Here is a 13031-nt window from a genome sequence, read left to right as displayed (position 1 = left end):
CATGATGGAACTGAAGAGAGGCGCACAGAGGTAGCACGCATCTTTACTTACTCCTTTCCTTTCTTGAGATTTTTCTATTTTATAATCTAAAGTTCATAAAAACTGACAGAACAAAACTTTCGTTTCAAAATTAATACAATACTTTAACATCGTTATTATCTCATTGGCACAGTGATTAGCAAATTTTACAGGGGCCTATCAGTTCTAAATTCTGAAAATTAGGATTTCTGAACAAATTGTAATTATTCTCAACAGTACTTCTGTATACATTTATGATTTATGAGATACAATTAACCCAATTTTTTTCAAGATCATCCAGTAGATCTTGGTCAAAATTTTATAAATTTATAACTAAAAAGTTTTTTCTTTTCTTTTAAGGGTAAGTATATTCAACTTTGACCAAGAACATATCTAAACGGAAATGCAGATTTTAATACCTTGACTAAATGTAGCGACTTACCAAACGTCTTGGTAATGTGTATATATCAATTCCTCATACTATTTTCTTCTGAACAATCATTTATTGGTTATTTATCAACTAAGAATTCAAGCAATACTTTTATGGCATATTTTTCACGTATTCCGTTAGTTGATTCTAAGTTGATTCTAAGCAGTACAATATAAACACTATATTCGATAAATTAATAAACACAAAAAATCATTTAATTTGTTTTATTAGACTAGATCAAAATATGACACAAACCGATAAAATTATAAAATAATATTTTTAGAAAACTAAATATATGGTTTCAGTAAAATTATAAATTAATAATTTATATGTTCATAAAGAAACTATTAATTTATGTTCATAATATTTCAATATATTTAATGAAATTTAATTTATAGAGTTTTTAATGTACTAAGATTTTGTTATTGGTTTCATTTTCTTTAACCGTTTTAAGGCATTTTCATCCTTGTGATTTGTTTCCTTAGCTGCTTAACATACATTCATGTGTATAAATAAAGGATGTTGAACTCATCACAAATCATCATTGAAGAGAGAAAGAATAAACTAACAAGATGTTTTCGTTATCGATCCATCTCCAAATCACATTTTGCATTCTAATAACGATCCCTCTCGCATTCTGTAGAATAATTCATACAAACCAAACACTAATCTTCCCACTCACTGCCCAAAACATACATAAGGACCATAACGCTTCCTCAACAATATTTCTCCAGCAACGTCATCTCTCTTCTTCTCCACCAATAAAGATTCCTTTCACGCACGATGTCACACTCACAGTCTCTCTCACCGCCGGTTCTCCTCCACAGACCATCAATATGGTTCTTGACACCGGAAGCGAGCTCTCGTGGCTCCACTGCACAAAAACCTCAACCTCAACGTCCATTTTCGACCATGCAAAATCCTCTTCTTACTCTGCTCTACCATGTTCTTCACCGGTTTGCACCACCCAAACACAAGACTTAACCGTTCCCGCCACGTGTGACAAAAAAGCTAATCTCTGTCACGTGGCTGTCTCTTACGCTGATGGTTCCTCCTTGGATGGGAATCTTGCTCAAGAGACGTTTGGATTCGGGTCTACGAGGAGACCCGCAACAGCGTTTGGATGCATGGACTCGAGCTCCAGCACTACACCAGAGGAAGATGCCAAGACAACCGGTTTAATGGGAATGAACCGGGGTCGGTTATCGTTTGTTAACCAGATGGGTTTAACGAAATTCTCTTATTGTATTTCCGGTTCTGACTCAACCGGTGTTTTGGTTCTTGGTGACGCGCGTCTACCTTCGCTTCCACCTCTTAAATACACACCTTTGGTAACTAAACAAGACCGGTTACCTTATTGGGACCGGTTCGCGTACACGGTCCAGTTTCAGGGAATTCGGGTCGGGTCAGTAATGTTACCCATCCCTGCCTCTGCTTTTGTTCCTGATCATTCCGGAGCGGGTCAGACGATTTTGGATTCGGGTACACAGTTCACATTCCTGCTAGCTCCGGTTTACAACGTCTTGAAAACCGAGTTTACCAAACAAACCAAATCGGTTCTCACTGTTGACCCCGGTTTTGTTTTCCAAACCGCAATGGATTTATGTTTCCGTGTTGGGTCAACCAAGCTTGATTTTTCGAAACTACCAACGGTGAGTCTGATGTTCGCAGGAGCAGAGTTGACCGTGTCGGGTCAGAAGCTGTTGTATCATGTACCAGGACACGGTGCCGACCAGAAGTATTGTTTCACGTTCGGAAACTCCGAACTCGCGGGGGTTGAAATGTTTATAGTTGGGAATCTTCATCAGCAAAACGTGTGGATGGAGTATGATATTGCACATGCAAAGGTTGGATTTGCTAATGACGTCAAATGTAATCAAGCGAGTCAACTTCTTGGATCAAGACTCTGAAAACTTTTGTTTTACAAATAGCTTTTTGATAAAATATAATATGTTGTTTCAGTATCTATACTATTAAAAGGGAAACATTCTTAAAAAATCTACTTATGCAAGGTTGTTTGGACCTATTAGTTAGACTAACACCATATAATAATTTAGCCTATTGTTAAGCCAAAATAATATTCCATACATCAACTCATAATTTCCTTAATGTACAAAAAGAGATATTGTAACTAACAACGATATTTTACCTAAAGATTTTATTATCATTTTCTTAATACAGAAAATAACTTAAGGAAATAGTCATAACAAACGGATTAATATTAATGTACATATTTTTAAATATTAATGTCCCATTTTAAAACTAATTTATTTATATATGTAGTAGAAAACAATATTAAATTTTGATGAAATCTTATTAAAATTTGTAATTTTTTTATTTTTAACTTGAATTTGCAAAAACTGGGTTTTATATTGAACTAGGTCTGATTTAACTCAAATTCGGTTTTTAACACAACTCAGAACCAGTTAGAAGAGCGAATCAGGATCCGACTGGTTCGATCGTACGGTCTGATCAGATTTTCAAAACATTGGTTAATACAGTTCAATAATTAAAATATATATTTTTTAATAATGAATATATTTACTACTAAAAACATATATATCATCTTTAAATCTATTTCAAACAAATCTCACACTATAATGAATAATAAAAACATTAAAAGTCAATAGTTATAATGTGAAACAAAAAATATTATACTAGATTTAAAATTTATTAAAGATTAAAAACTTCAAACCCGCGCTTCTTAAGCACGGATCAAAATCTAGTTCGTTTTTAATTTCTTTGAGTTTTTCTTTCAATAATCATTAGTTATAATATACAGTGAAACAATAATTACTTTATAATGTTGGGACTATACCAAAACAATAATTTTTATTAATTTATAGAGATATTAATTTATCAATATACTAATTGAACCAAAAATTCAATTTGGAACTATAAAATTATTTTATTTTATAGAAATTTTTAGTATATATTAATTTATAGAGTATTAATTTAAAGAAGTTATACTGTAATAAGAGTTTTATTTAAAAAAATGAATATATATATATATATATATAATAAGAGGCTTTGGATTTAGGCTTTAATTTTTTACCTTTTAACTCTTGCATTGTATACTGAAAGAAATCAAATAATTTCAATATGAAGAACTTAAAAAAGTAATCGTTTGGTCGAAAAAAAAGAAACTTAAAAAGTAATTATTGGTTAAGAACTCTTATTACATTTTACTTGATTGGTTGCTAGATAAACTCTAATAGCCACTTTCTATGATATTTTTGTTTTTATTTTGAATATACCCTCCTCGTTTCAGTATACATAATGTTTTAGATAAATTTTGTTGTTTTACTATATATGATGTTTCCACAAATTTATATAACTTTAGCTTTATCAAAAACTACCTGACCAATTATATATATATATATATGAGCATCTTTTACATAATTTTATTAAATCCGAAAAACATATTAGTTATGAACAGATCACAAGTGTCATGACATGACAGTGACACTAGTGGCACTGAGTAGGAGCCCAGAAGAAAGAGAAGTGGTAACGCAAACGGCGACGTTTTAGTCCATCACTTAAAAACATATCACGGAAGACCCAAAAAAAAAACTATATCGTCGAGAAAAATTTGAACAGTAGCGAGCGATAACTCGTCCCGAGTCGCCTCGCTCCGACGGCGATTCCATCGTCTCCCTCCGATGTTAGCTTCTCTTAAAACAGTTTAAATCCGTGATTCTCTAGATTCTCCACATCCAGGAGGTGAGTTTCTCCTCCGATCTCTCGTTCCATTTGTTTCCGCCGATTATAGAATCGAATATCCCTCTGGTCGTCGATTTTACGAAAGATTCGTCATCATCGTAGGTGTTAATGCCGTGATCTACACGGTTTCTCGTGCTGGCATTTAGTTAGGGTTTTTCGAATTGATTTTGATGGATCCAGCTAGATTCGATCCCTGCATGTTCAATTCAAGATTAGTTTGATCAAATCTCTTTGCAGGCTCTTGTGCGTTTAGAACGAAGAAGAAGAAGATGAGTTTCGTATTCAGGGGAAGTAGAGGAGATTTAGAGAGCGGATTCTCAGGTTTCATACCCGAGAGACGCGCTATGGTATGCCTTCTTCTTCTTCATACTTTCTCAAAATGCTTGCAGGATACATAAACTATTACTCATGTATAAGTGTCTTTCGGTGCAGCGTGTCCATGGAGCTCGACCTGTTAACTCTAACTCTCTCGCTTTTCTTGTCACCGGTAATATATATTCCTCTTTTTCCTTCATTTTTTATTAATCTGCAGCTCTGATGCATTGCTTCGTTTGTGTATTGCAGTTCTCTTGCTGTTTATGATTCTCAATTCGCATCAGATGCCTCCTAACTTCCTGGTATGTCATATACTACATGAGAAGCTGTTTTCTTTCAGTTAGTTATGTTTAGGGTATGAGTTTGATGTTCTGTGAATTTGTAGCTCTGGCTTGTGCTTGGGGTGTTTTTGATGGCGACGACTCTTAGGATGTATGCGACTTGCCAGCAACTTCAAGCTCAGGCTCAGGCTCATGTTGCAGCAGCTAGTGGGCTCTTTAGCCACACTGAGCTGAGGTTGCATGTGCCTCCCTCCATTGCTCTTGCGACGAGAGGGCGTCTTCAAGGGCTGAGGCTCCAGCTGGCTCTTCTTGATCGGGAGTTTGATGACTTAGGTCAGTTGTAATTCGATTTCTTTGGTGAAGTATTGAAATGCGATATGGCGTTAGCATCAGTTTATCTTTGTTTTCTTTTTTTTTCCAGTTTGATAGTATGCTCTTCTATATTTGATTTCTGAGTGAAATATTGTCCTGCTGCAGATTATGAAACTCTAAGAGCACTTGATTCTGATAATGTCCCCACAAATTCTATGAGCGAGGAAGAGATAAATGCGCTTCCAGTACACAAGTACAAGGTTTTGGATCCTGAAAAGTGAGTAAATCTTGTACCTCTTTTCTCTCCGTGAACAGTTTTGTTTAGTATGGTAAAAAGTTAGGATGCTCTTGTCTGTTGCGTGGCAACTCTTATAGACTTAAACTTCAGTAACTAGCTCATTCACTCTTTCGATATCTGTCTCAGTTTGATGTTTTTCCTAGAGGTTCGAGAAACAGAACCTGTATAGTTGAAAAAGTTTCTGGTTTATTCTACTATCATGCCCAGTGAATTGAAGATTTGTTTTTCAGTAGGTTATTCCGAAAATTCAGGGGTTCCGTTGTTCACATCACTTCTTGATTAATCGTTAGGCATAAATTATATAATGGAGCTTTAATGTGTGTTCCAAAAAAAAAAAAGGAGCTTTAATGTCAATTTCCACAGTTTTCTTGCTCAAGGCCCTTGTATTAATGGTTTTGGGATTGTGTTGTTTTTTGTTGACAGTGGTTCCTCTTTGACAAAGCAGGCATCAACCTCATCCTCAGCGGAGGTATTACATTTTCTCAAAATAGCATTATACAGAAATCGTAGTTGAGTTGGTCTTCACTCCAATTAATTTTTTGTCAAGTGACTGGCTAAGTCTCAACTTTTGTATGGTGTTTTCCTTTTGTTTGAAGCAGAAGAATCAAGTTTCTGTAAGTGTGAGTAAAAAAGGAACAGAAGACGAGCTCACTTGTAGTGTTTGCCTCGAACAAGTTACCGTAGGGGAAGTTGTTCGCACCCTACCTTGCTTGCATCAGGTTTCCATATTTACTCTTCATCTTAAACTAAGTTCATTTAATGCATTTTATAGTCTCTCACTGACTCGTGTATATCTGTTTGCTCAGTTTCATGCAGTCTGTATCGATCCGTGGCTTAGACAGCAAGGAACATGTCCTGTTTGTAAGTTCAAGGCTCATTCAGGATGGCAAGAACAAGACGACGGGACAGATGATGATGATGATGATGATGAAGCCTCCGTCATGGTTTGAGAGTTCGGCTTTTGGACTCTTGTTATGTTATTAATGTGTGTATCGAAATCAGCAGAAATGGATAACCGAAACAAAAACATGTAATGGTTGATGATGATGAGTTTTTAACAGTTCGATTAGATTCAAGCTAAATCATAAAATAATATCCCAAGGAATACATTATGGTAACCGTTTGATTAGATTCTGGAATATTGTGAACATGTTGATTAAGTTGATTTATCTCATGTCGCGGTAGTGTACGTATGTTTGCTCAGCCTCATGCCGGATGGTTTGATCCATGGATTATACAGAAAGGAACATGCCCTCTGTAAATTCTGAGACGGTTTGAAAATTTTGGTTTTGGACAATTGTCATGTTACTCAATGTGTAAGAACTAAGAACCAAAATCAGAAATATCTTAGACACAAAAACAACTCATGTATGGTCATTATGATAATTGATGACTGACACTTAACATTCAAGCTTAAAATCATGAAATTGTATAATCTTAGGAGTTTACAACAACGTTGGACTCATCACTCATTTAGATTTGCCTTTGCCTTTTCCCTTGCCTTGACCCTTCTTAGCGTCTAGCTTAGCTTGAATCCTAGCAGCTGCAGCAGCTTTTGCTTCTTCTCTCTTCTTCTTATCATCCTCTTTAGCAGCCGCAGCAATTTCTCTCTGCTTCTTCAGATCTCTGCAACCATAAAACCATAATCATAAGCCCAAAGGAGTCTTATACATCCCTATGGAGAAGAAATCAAAAGCTAATGAGGTCAAAATGCTTACTCTAGCCTGGCTCTATCCTCAGAAACACTTCCAACACTAGCACCTTTCCTCGGTCTACAAGCAACCAATTCCACTTCGAAAATCAAAGTTGCACTGCAATTACCACACATGCCAATAAACAACAATTGTCACACTCAACAAAAACTCATCCCCCTGATCTTGAACCAGATGCAAGAAGTGAAAAACATAAACATACTCAGGTGGGATGTCGGGAGGAGATCCACCACTTCCGTAAGCATACTCTGGCTTACATGTGAGTTTTGCAACTTCCCCAACCTGAAAAAAAGATTAACCAATAAGCTCTCTATACATAAGATTCAAAGACTGAATGAAAAGAGTGAAGAAAGTACAGAAACCTTCATGGTCTTAAGTGCAATGTCCCAGGACCTGATAACACTCCCTGAACCCAACTCAAAGGAGAAAACCAGATTGTCTTCGCGTGTAGTATCAAAGACCTTTCCATCTTCAGCCAATACACCCTCATAGTGAACTAATATAATCAAACATATAGAGTTATGATCCTTCATAAAAGTTCATATCTTTAGCTAACATCCAAGAAAAAAACAAACTGTGATGAGAATCTAAAGCTCTACAACATACCATCAACAACAGGAAAATCATCAGAAGGTGCAATAGCATCAGGTTTAGCTCTCCTTACAATCTGCTTCAAGACCCCTCCATCTCCACTCAAATCAATCTCATCCCCCATACCTTCAAACCTTCAAAGAAACCTGCTTCGCCTGAAAAAAAATAATTTAACTTTATAAATCAAAACTAATATTTTTCGAATTTTATCAATTTGATGAAACTTATCATCTAACCGGAAGAAACACAACACTCTTGCGGATGGTTATCCGAAACTCACCTGACTCGAGGAAAGATGAATCGTTTCTGATGCGATACCGAAAGGGAAGAAGCGACTGAGAAGAGAAGCGGCGAAGTTATAACCGGAAAGAGATCGGTGGCCATAGACTGTCCGAAAATGATAGTGTCTCCAGATTCGATTCTTCTCCGATCCTCCCGATGCTTTTTGACGTCACGTGTTGATCTATGGGCCTCGTGACTTAATCATATTTGGTGGCTCATTAGGCCCATCAAATTTTCATGAGGCGTATCTACGGTCTACCACAAGGGATGGAAGGCCATATAAAAATAGGTGATTGATGAACGAATGTTATTTATTTCTCTACTTTTCTTTTGATCTTTTTGGGAGTGGTATTAGATTCGAGAATTTAAATTTATTTTGAAAGGTTTCTGTTGAAGACAGAAGTAATAGCTTTCGAATCACTTAAGATTTTTTTTATGAAGATTTTAGTAATGCATTTGATTAATTCATATGTTGCGGATTTTAAAGAAATGCAAATAAATCTATTCATTTAAAACTAATTAAAATTGATTAAATACATCATTGAATAACATTACAATTTAATATAAGCTCCTAGTCTTTTAAATTCAATCATATTCCTAGATTCACTACTCGCCTTAGAATTACACACACTCCCATTTTCACTTTAAAAAATAGAAGACAAGTATAATTGTAAATTTCTTTTTTTTTTATCAAAGTATAAAATTGTAAATTTCTAATCCCCAATATTAAGTACAAAAGATTCAACAGTGGAAAAAACTGTGAAAGTCAAAACGGAATATTTGTCCCGCATGTTGTCTGATAGATTATCAGGTCACAACAATCCAAATCAAGCATGCTAATGAATAATCAACGTTTTATAATCATTTTAGCAAAGAAGCTTTTGATTTGTTGGAATGGCTGATAAAGTAAACATACCACCACCAGCAACTAAACTATTATCATTTTCTCTTTATAATGGAATTAAGTTATCACTTATAGTAATGTGTTATTAATTCAACGTTGTAATGATTAAGCATCCCTCCATATTGGAATTTTCTATTGAATAATCAAACTGGCCCCATTTTACTTGGAAAATTTATAGGCATAATCCATAAGTTCGTAGATATGATCATAACTACATGAATAATAAACAAAAAAATCGAACTCTGCTGTTACATGGTTTAACGTTGAGGTAATATAACAACTTTTTGTTCACGACTTTGGTGAGGTGTACCGTATTGTGTACGTATATGAAATTACAAAATAGTTTAGTACAGTCAAGTGAGGTAGCAGAAAATAAACAAGATATGGATTACTATCATTAATTTTATTTTGATAACTTGATTGATTTAACACGAAAATATTCAGCTAGAGAAACAACGAGAGAAAGGATCCAACGGGCACACACAACACATTTATATATTTTTCTTAATGTATGTATTATATCTTCTTTTATTAACTTTATTATCAGTTAGTTTATCGCTTGTATTGTGAAAAGTGTATCATAGAGTAAAATCAACAATAGTATACAAAGCGAAAGGAACTCATTCTATGGTTTATGATTCAAAACATTATATATATATGGATCTAGGTCGGGAACCCTTAAAAAAGAGTTTAATCTAAAATGTTATATATGGTTAATAGTTCTAAAAAGACTATATGGATCTAGACCTAAACCCACTTTTCGTTCAAGAAGATTGAAAATTAAGGGTGTGACTGCATAGTTAGTATATAATAAATATTTACTCTAACTTTCAAGTTATTATAGGTTTCACTAAAATATTACCAATCAAGTGAAATACTATTGTTTTCTCATAATTACTCTAGTTTTTGTTTTAATAGAGAAAATGCACATTTATTTTTACTTGCTAAAGCAACATTATTTATTCCATTTTTTCTCTTATTTTCTGTCATTTTATTTTCATCTCTTTTTACTTTTTTTTACTCTATTTTACTCTAACAAAACCAATCACACTCTAAGATTAAAATAACCAAATATCCTAACAAAATAAAAACAATTATTGACAGGGTCTGAATCGCGTCCACTCCAACTCTCTAGTGGGAATTCCATTGATATTGGGCTATTGGGAAAGACATCATTGAATGCGGTATTCTTCTTAGTATAAATATATACTCCAGTATATACATTTACGTTGATGAAAACTATATAGAAACATATCCATTAAAATATCATTACTTCTTCAGCAGTAGCTCGATGAATGAAGTAGCAGAGTAGTGTCTTGACTCTATCTTTGTATGACTCTACCTAAATTTGTAGCCTAACATCTGTATAATTAATCCTATAGATAGGCCTAATTAAGCACTACAAGAAAAGTAATATTCTTATTCGTTTGAGCCATTATGAAGTATAATTAATGTTGTCATACTAATTAAAAAATGGAATCTACGGGATCAACTACGTAGTGGATTTATAAACATGAATATTTGGCTGCCCTTGTTTATAACATTTCTTATTATTGTATTTAAGTGGCAGCTTGTGTTCAAAAAAAAAAGGGGCAGCTATTTCATGAAGTCATGGACTACATAAGATGTTAAGTGTTGTCGTCACAGTACAGAATCAATTGCATAAAATAGCTGTTTTCATATTTGTGTAAGCTTTCTATTCTTTTCGCTATATATAATCTTTACTTTTGGCAACAATGGGAGAAAACAATTATTACTTTAACTAGATAATTTTTTATATCTCGCACATTCAATCAACTATAGTAACAACATTAATTTTTCCAGAACATTTTAAAGTTCCTTTTGACTTCAAGGATATTCGCTATCCTAATCACATTTTAAGTGTTTAAGTTTAACCCATTATCGTTTTCCTTGTTTCTTTCCTAACCTATAATTATATTCTAACAAGTTGTTCGATGCAATAACTAATAACGGCGATATGAATTCAAATCACATTTTAGCATTTAGTAAACTCTAAAATCGTTATGAGAGAACTGAAAACCTAAATTATAATAAGCGTTCTCTCCATTTCAAATTAAGCATAACATAAATTGATAGTTCTCAGAAAAAAACATAAATTTATGTTATAAAATAAATATATTGTTTTATGATTTTAATGTGGTACTATTTTCTATTAATTTAGCTATTTTGTAAATAATAAATGTTATGAAATTTCAACAGTAAAATAAGAGCAAAGTTAAACATTTAATTAGTTTTTTAATTTGTGCCAGAAACCTAAAACGATATCTAATTTGAAACGGGTTAGTATTTAACACTAACATGCTTTGGATTCTCTATTCTTCAATAGCAAACACTGATATTGATGAACAAAAGCACAACACAAGAATCTATAACTAAAAGAGTATGTTTTGATTAACCATAAAGGAGAATCTGGTACATACATTTGTATCTCTATCTATTTCAAGAAAATCAGTACAGACGCAAAAGGAAAAAAAAACATTTTCATGTTTGATTCAGAAGTCGTGGCAGTGACTATTGCTATTATCGGTCCAGCAAAGAAGCATAATGACGCATCTCCCAATGATGTAAAAGCGAGCCCTTTGTTCTCTCACCAATCTCCCACACTTCCTCGTGAAACCGTGTTTCCTCTGCTTCTTCTGTCTCAACGAGCTCGTGACTCTGGACGGGCCTCCATCGTCTCCGAATATTTCCTTTGTGGACGATGGTTTCCATCTTTCGTTTAGCTGAAACCGCGGCGAGTTTGCTGATGATCGAGTCATTTAACTGAAGATTTTGGTGTATTTGGTTTGGCTTTGGAAGATTATCTTGTTGAATTTTGGAATCTGTTATCTTGAAGATGGGAGATTCAGCAGAGTTAAAGAGAGTAGAAGCTGCTGATGAGGAGTTTAGTGGCTACTTACGCATTTATAATGGTGTTAGTGGTACAAATAAATATTGATCGTTGAACACTCAAAACGATTATTTTCTCCTTTTGTCTTTCACTTTAGTCAATAAGTAAATATTTAATCTATGAACATAAAATGATACACCACTGTAGTTCTAGCACCTTTTTCTTTCTTACGTATATTTTTTGAAAATGTTCAGTTTTACAAAATTGAGTGAGTAAGAAATAAGTTATTTTCAGTTAATGGAAAACGAAACAAAGGGGATCATAATGATCGACTCTACGGTATCGTATATAAGTCTTTCTTTCCTTATGGATTAATAAAAATGCTTTTTTATCTATCCTTCGATATTCATACTAGCACAACTTTTTTAATCTGATATAATGAATGGACAACGATGTACTCTTAGTATTTTACGATAGACAAATCAAAGGATGCGGTGCTTAAAAAGGAATACGGTGTACGGGTTACTAAGGCAATGACTGATATCATAACTCGTTGCATAATTTTATCATAACTTATGGCTCATGCAACATGTTATATCAAAAACCCTAATCTGTCATAATTTCTTTTTGAAAGAAAATCTGTTATAATTGCATACACTAAGTTACATCTCCAAAAAAATTGAGTAAGATACTATCCTATCATGGTTCAAATAAAAATTCACTTAATATTTGATTTAATTAAGAAACCAAACACACTTGTAATTATATACTAGGTACTATTAATATTCCTCTTAAAATAATTTAGACAAAATTTAATATATATGTTACGTTATTCTCTAAGAGACTTCTATTCTACCAATTAGTTGGATTTAGACGGGAGTTTAATAGCAAATATGAAGTAGTGAGTATTCATTTTACCAAACATACTTCTATTTAATATATATGTTACGTTATACGTATTCATTTTGGTGATCTTGGCGTTTCTTTCACTTAAACATTAGTTAATAATTAGTAGTGAGTTAAATGGATTGTATCTCCACCCTTTTCCAAAAGAAAGCAGCTGACTATGAAATCTCACTAACTCAGTGGTATATAAAAATGAAAAAGAAAACAAAGTATTACTGGGTACAGAAGTCAGGAACTAGGAAAAGCTCCAGCGGAAAGAGAGATTTAGTACAACTATATTGTTCTACTAATAACACTCATATTAATTACAAGACAAAATAATCGCAATATCCATTTTAAGAGAATATGTGTCATTTTTATAAACTTACTAGGGTCGACCTGCCCTACGGGCAGGATGTGATATTTTGG

At 33.7% G+C, this 13031-nt stretch overlaps 3 protein-coding genes across 4 annotated transcripts; 2 read left to right on the top strand and 1 right to left on the bottom strand.

Moving 5' to 3' along the window:
• The first annotated feature begins 896 nt into the window (after positions 1–896).
• On the top strand, positions 897–2446 carry LOC106414903 (aspartic proteinase PCS1-like). The gene has a single exon (XM_013855485.3). The coding sequence runs from the start codon at positions 1021–1023 to the stop codon at positions 2356–2358; it is 1338 nt and encodes a 445-aa protein (XP_013710939.2). The 5' UTR covers positions 897–1020; the 3' UTR covers positions 2359–2446.
• A 1468-nt stretch (positions 2447–3914) lies between these two features.
• On the top strand, positions 3915–6470 carry LOC106415820 (E3 ubiquitin-protein ligase SDIR1). The gene is made up of 9 exons (XM_013856619.3): positions 3915–4171; positions 4409–4518; positions 4604–4658; positions 4736–4788; positions 4872–5100; positions 5245–5356; positions 5801–5846; positions 5977–6096; positions 6184–6470. The coding sequence occupies exons 2-9, from the start codon at positions 4441–4443 to the stop codon at positions 6325–6327; spliced, it is 837 nt and encodes a 278-aa protein (XP_013712073.2). The 5' UTR covers positions 3915–4171; positions 4409–4440; the 3' UTR covers positions 6328–6470.
• A 235-nt stretch (positions 6471–6705) lies between these two features.
• On the bottom strand, positions 6706–8144 carry LOC106415821 (peptidyl-prolyl cis-trans isomerase FKBP20-1). 2 transcript variants are annotated; one of them, XM_013856621.3, is made up of 6 exons: positions 7961–8144; positions 7696–7826; positions 7452–7585; positions 7292–7371; positions 7096–7188; positions 6706–7003 (listed from the first exon to the last, which is right to left on the bottom strand). In XM_013856621.3, exons 2-6 carry the CDS (start codon positions 7802–7804, stop codon positions 6847–6849), a joined length of 573 nt encoding a protein of 190 aa, XP_013712075.2. In that variant the 5' UTR covers positions 7805–7826; positions 7961–8144; the 3' UTR covers positions 6706–6846. The 2 variants fall into 2 exon arrangements, with proteins under 2 accessions (XP_013712075.2, XP_048597122.1); XM_048741165.1 differs by having other exon boundaries at positions 7696–7835; positions 7961–8118.
• Between the last annotated feature and the right edge of the window lie 4887 nt (positions 8145–13031).

The sequence above is a fragment of the Brassica napus genome, chromosome A9 (genome assembly GCF_020379485.1).
Source record: "Brassica napus cultivar Da-Ae chromosome A9, Da-Ae, whole genome shotgun sequence".
NCBI lineage: Eukaryota > Viridiplantae > Streptophyta > Magnoliopsida > Brassicales > Brassicaceae > Brassica > Brassica napus.
The sequence above is the reverse complement of the archived record's forward strand: the minus strand, read 5'-3'. Positions and strand labels throughout refer to the sequence as shown.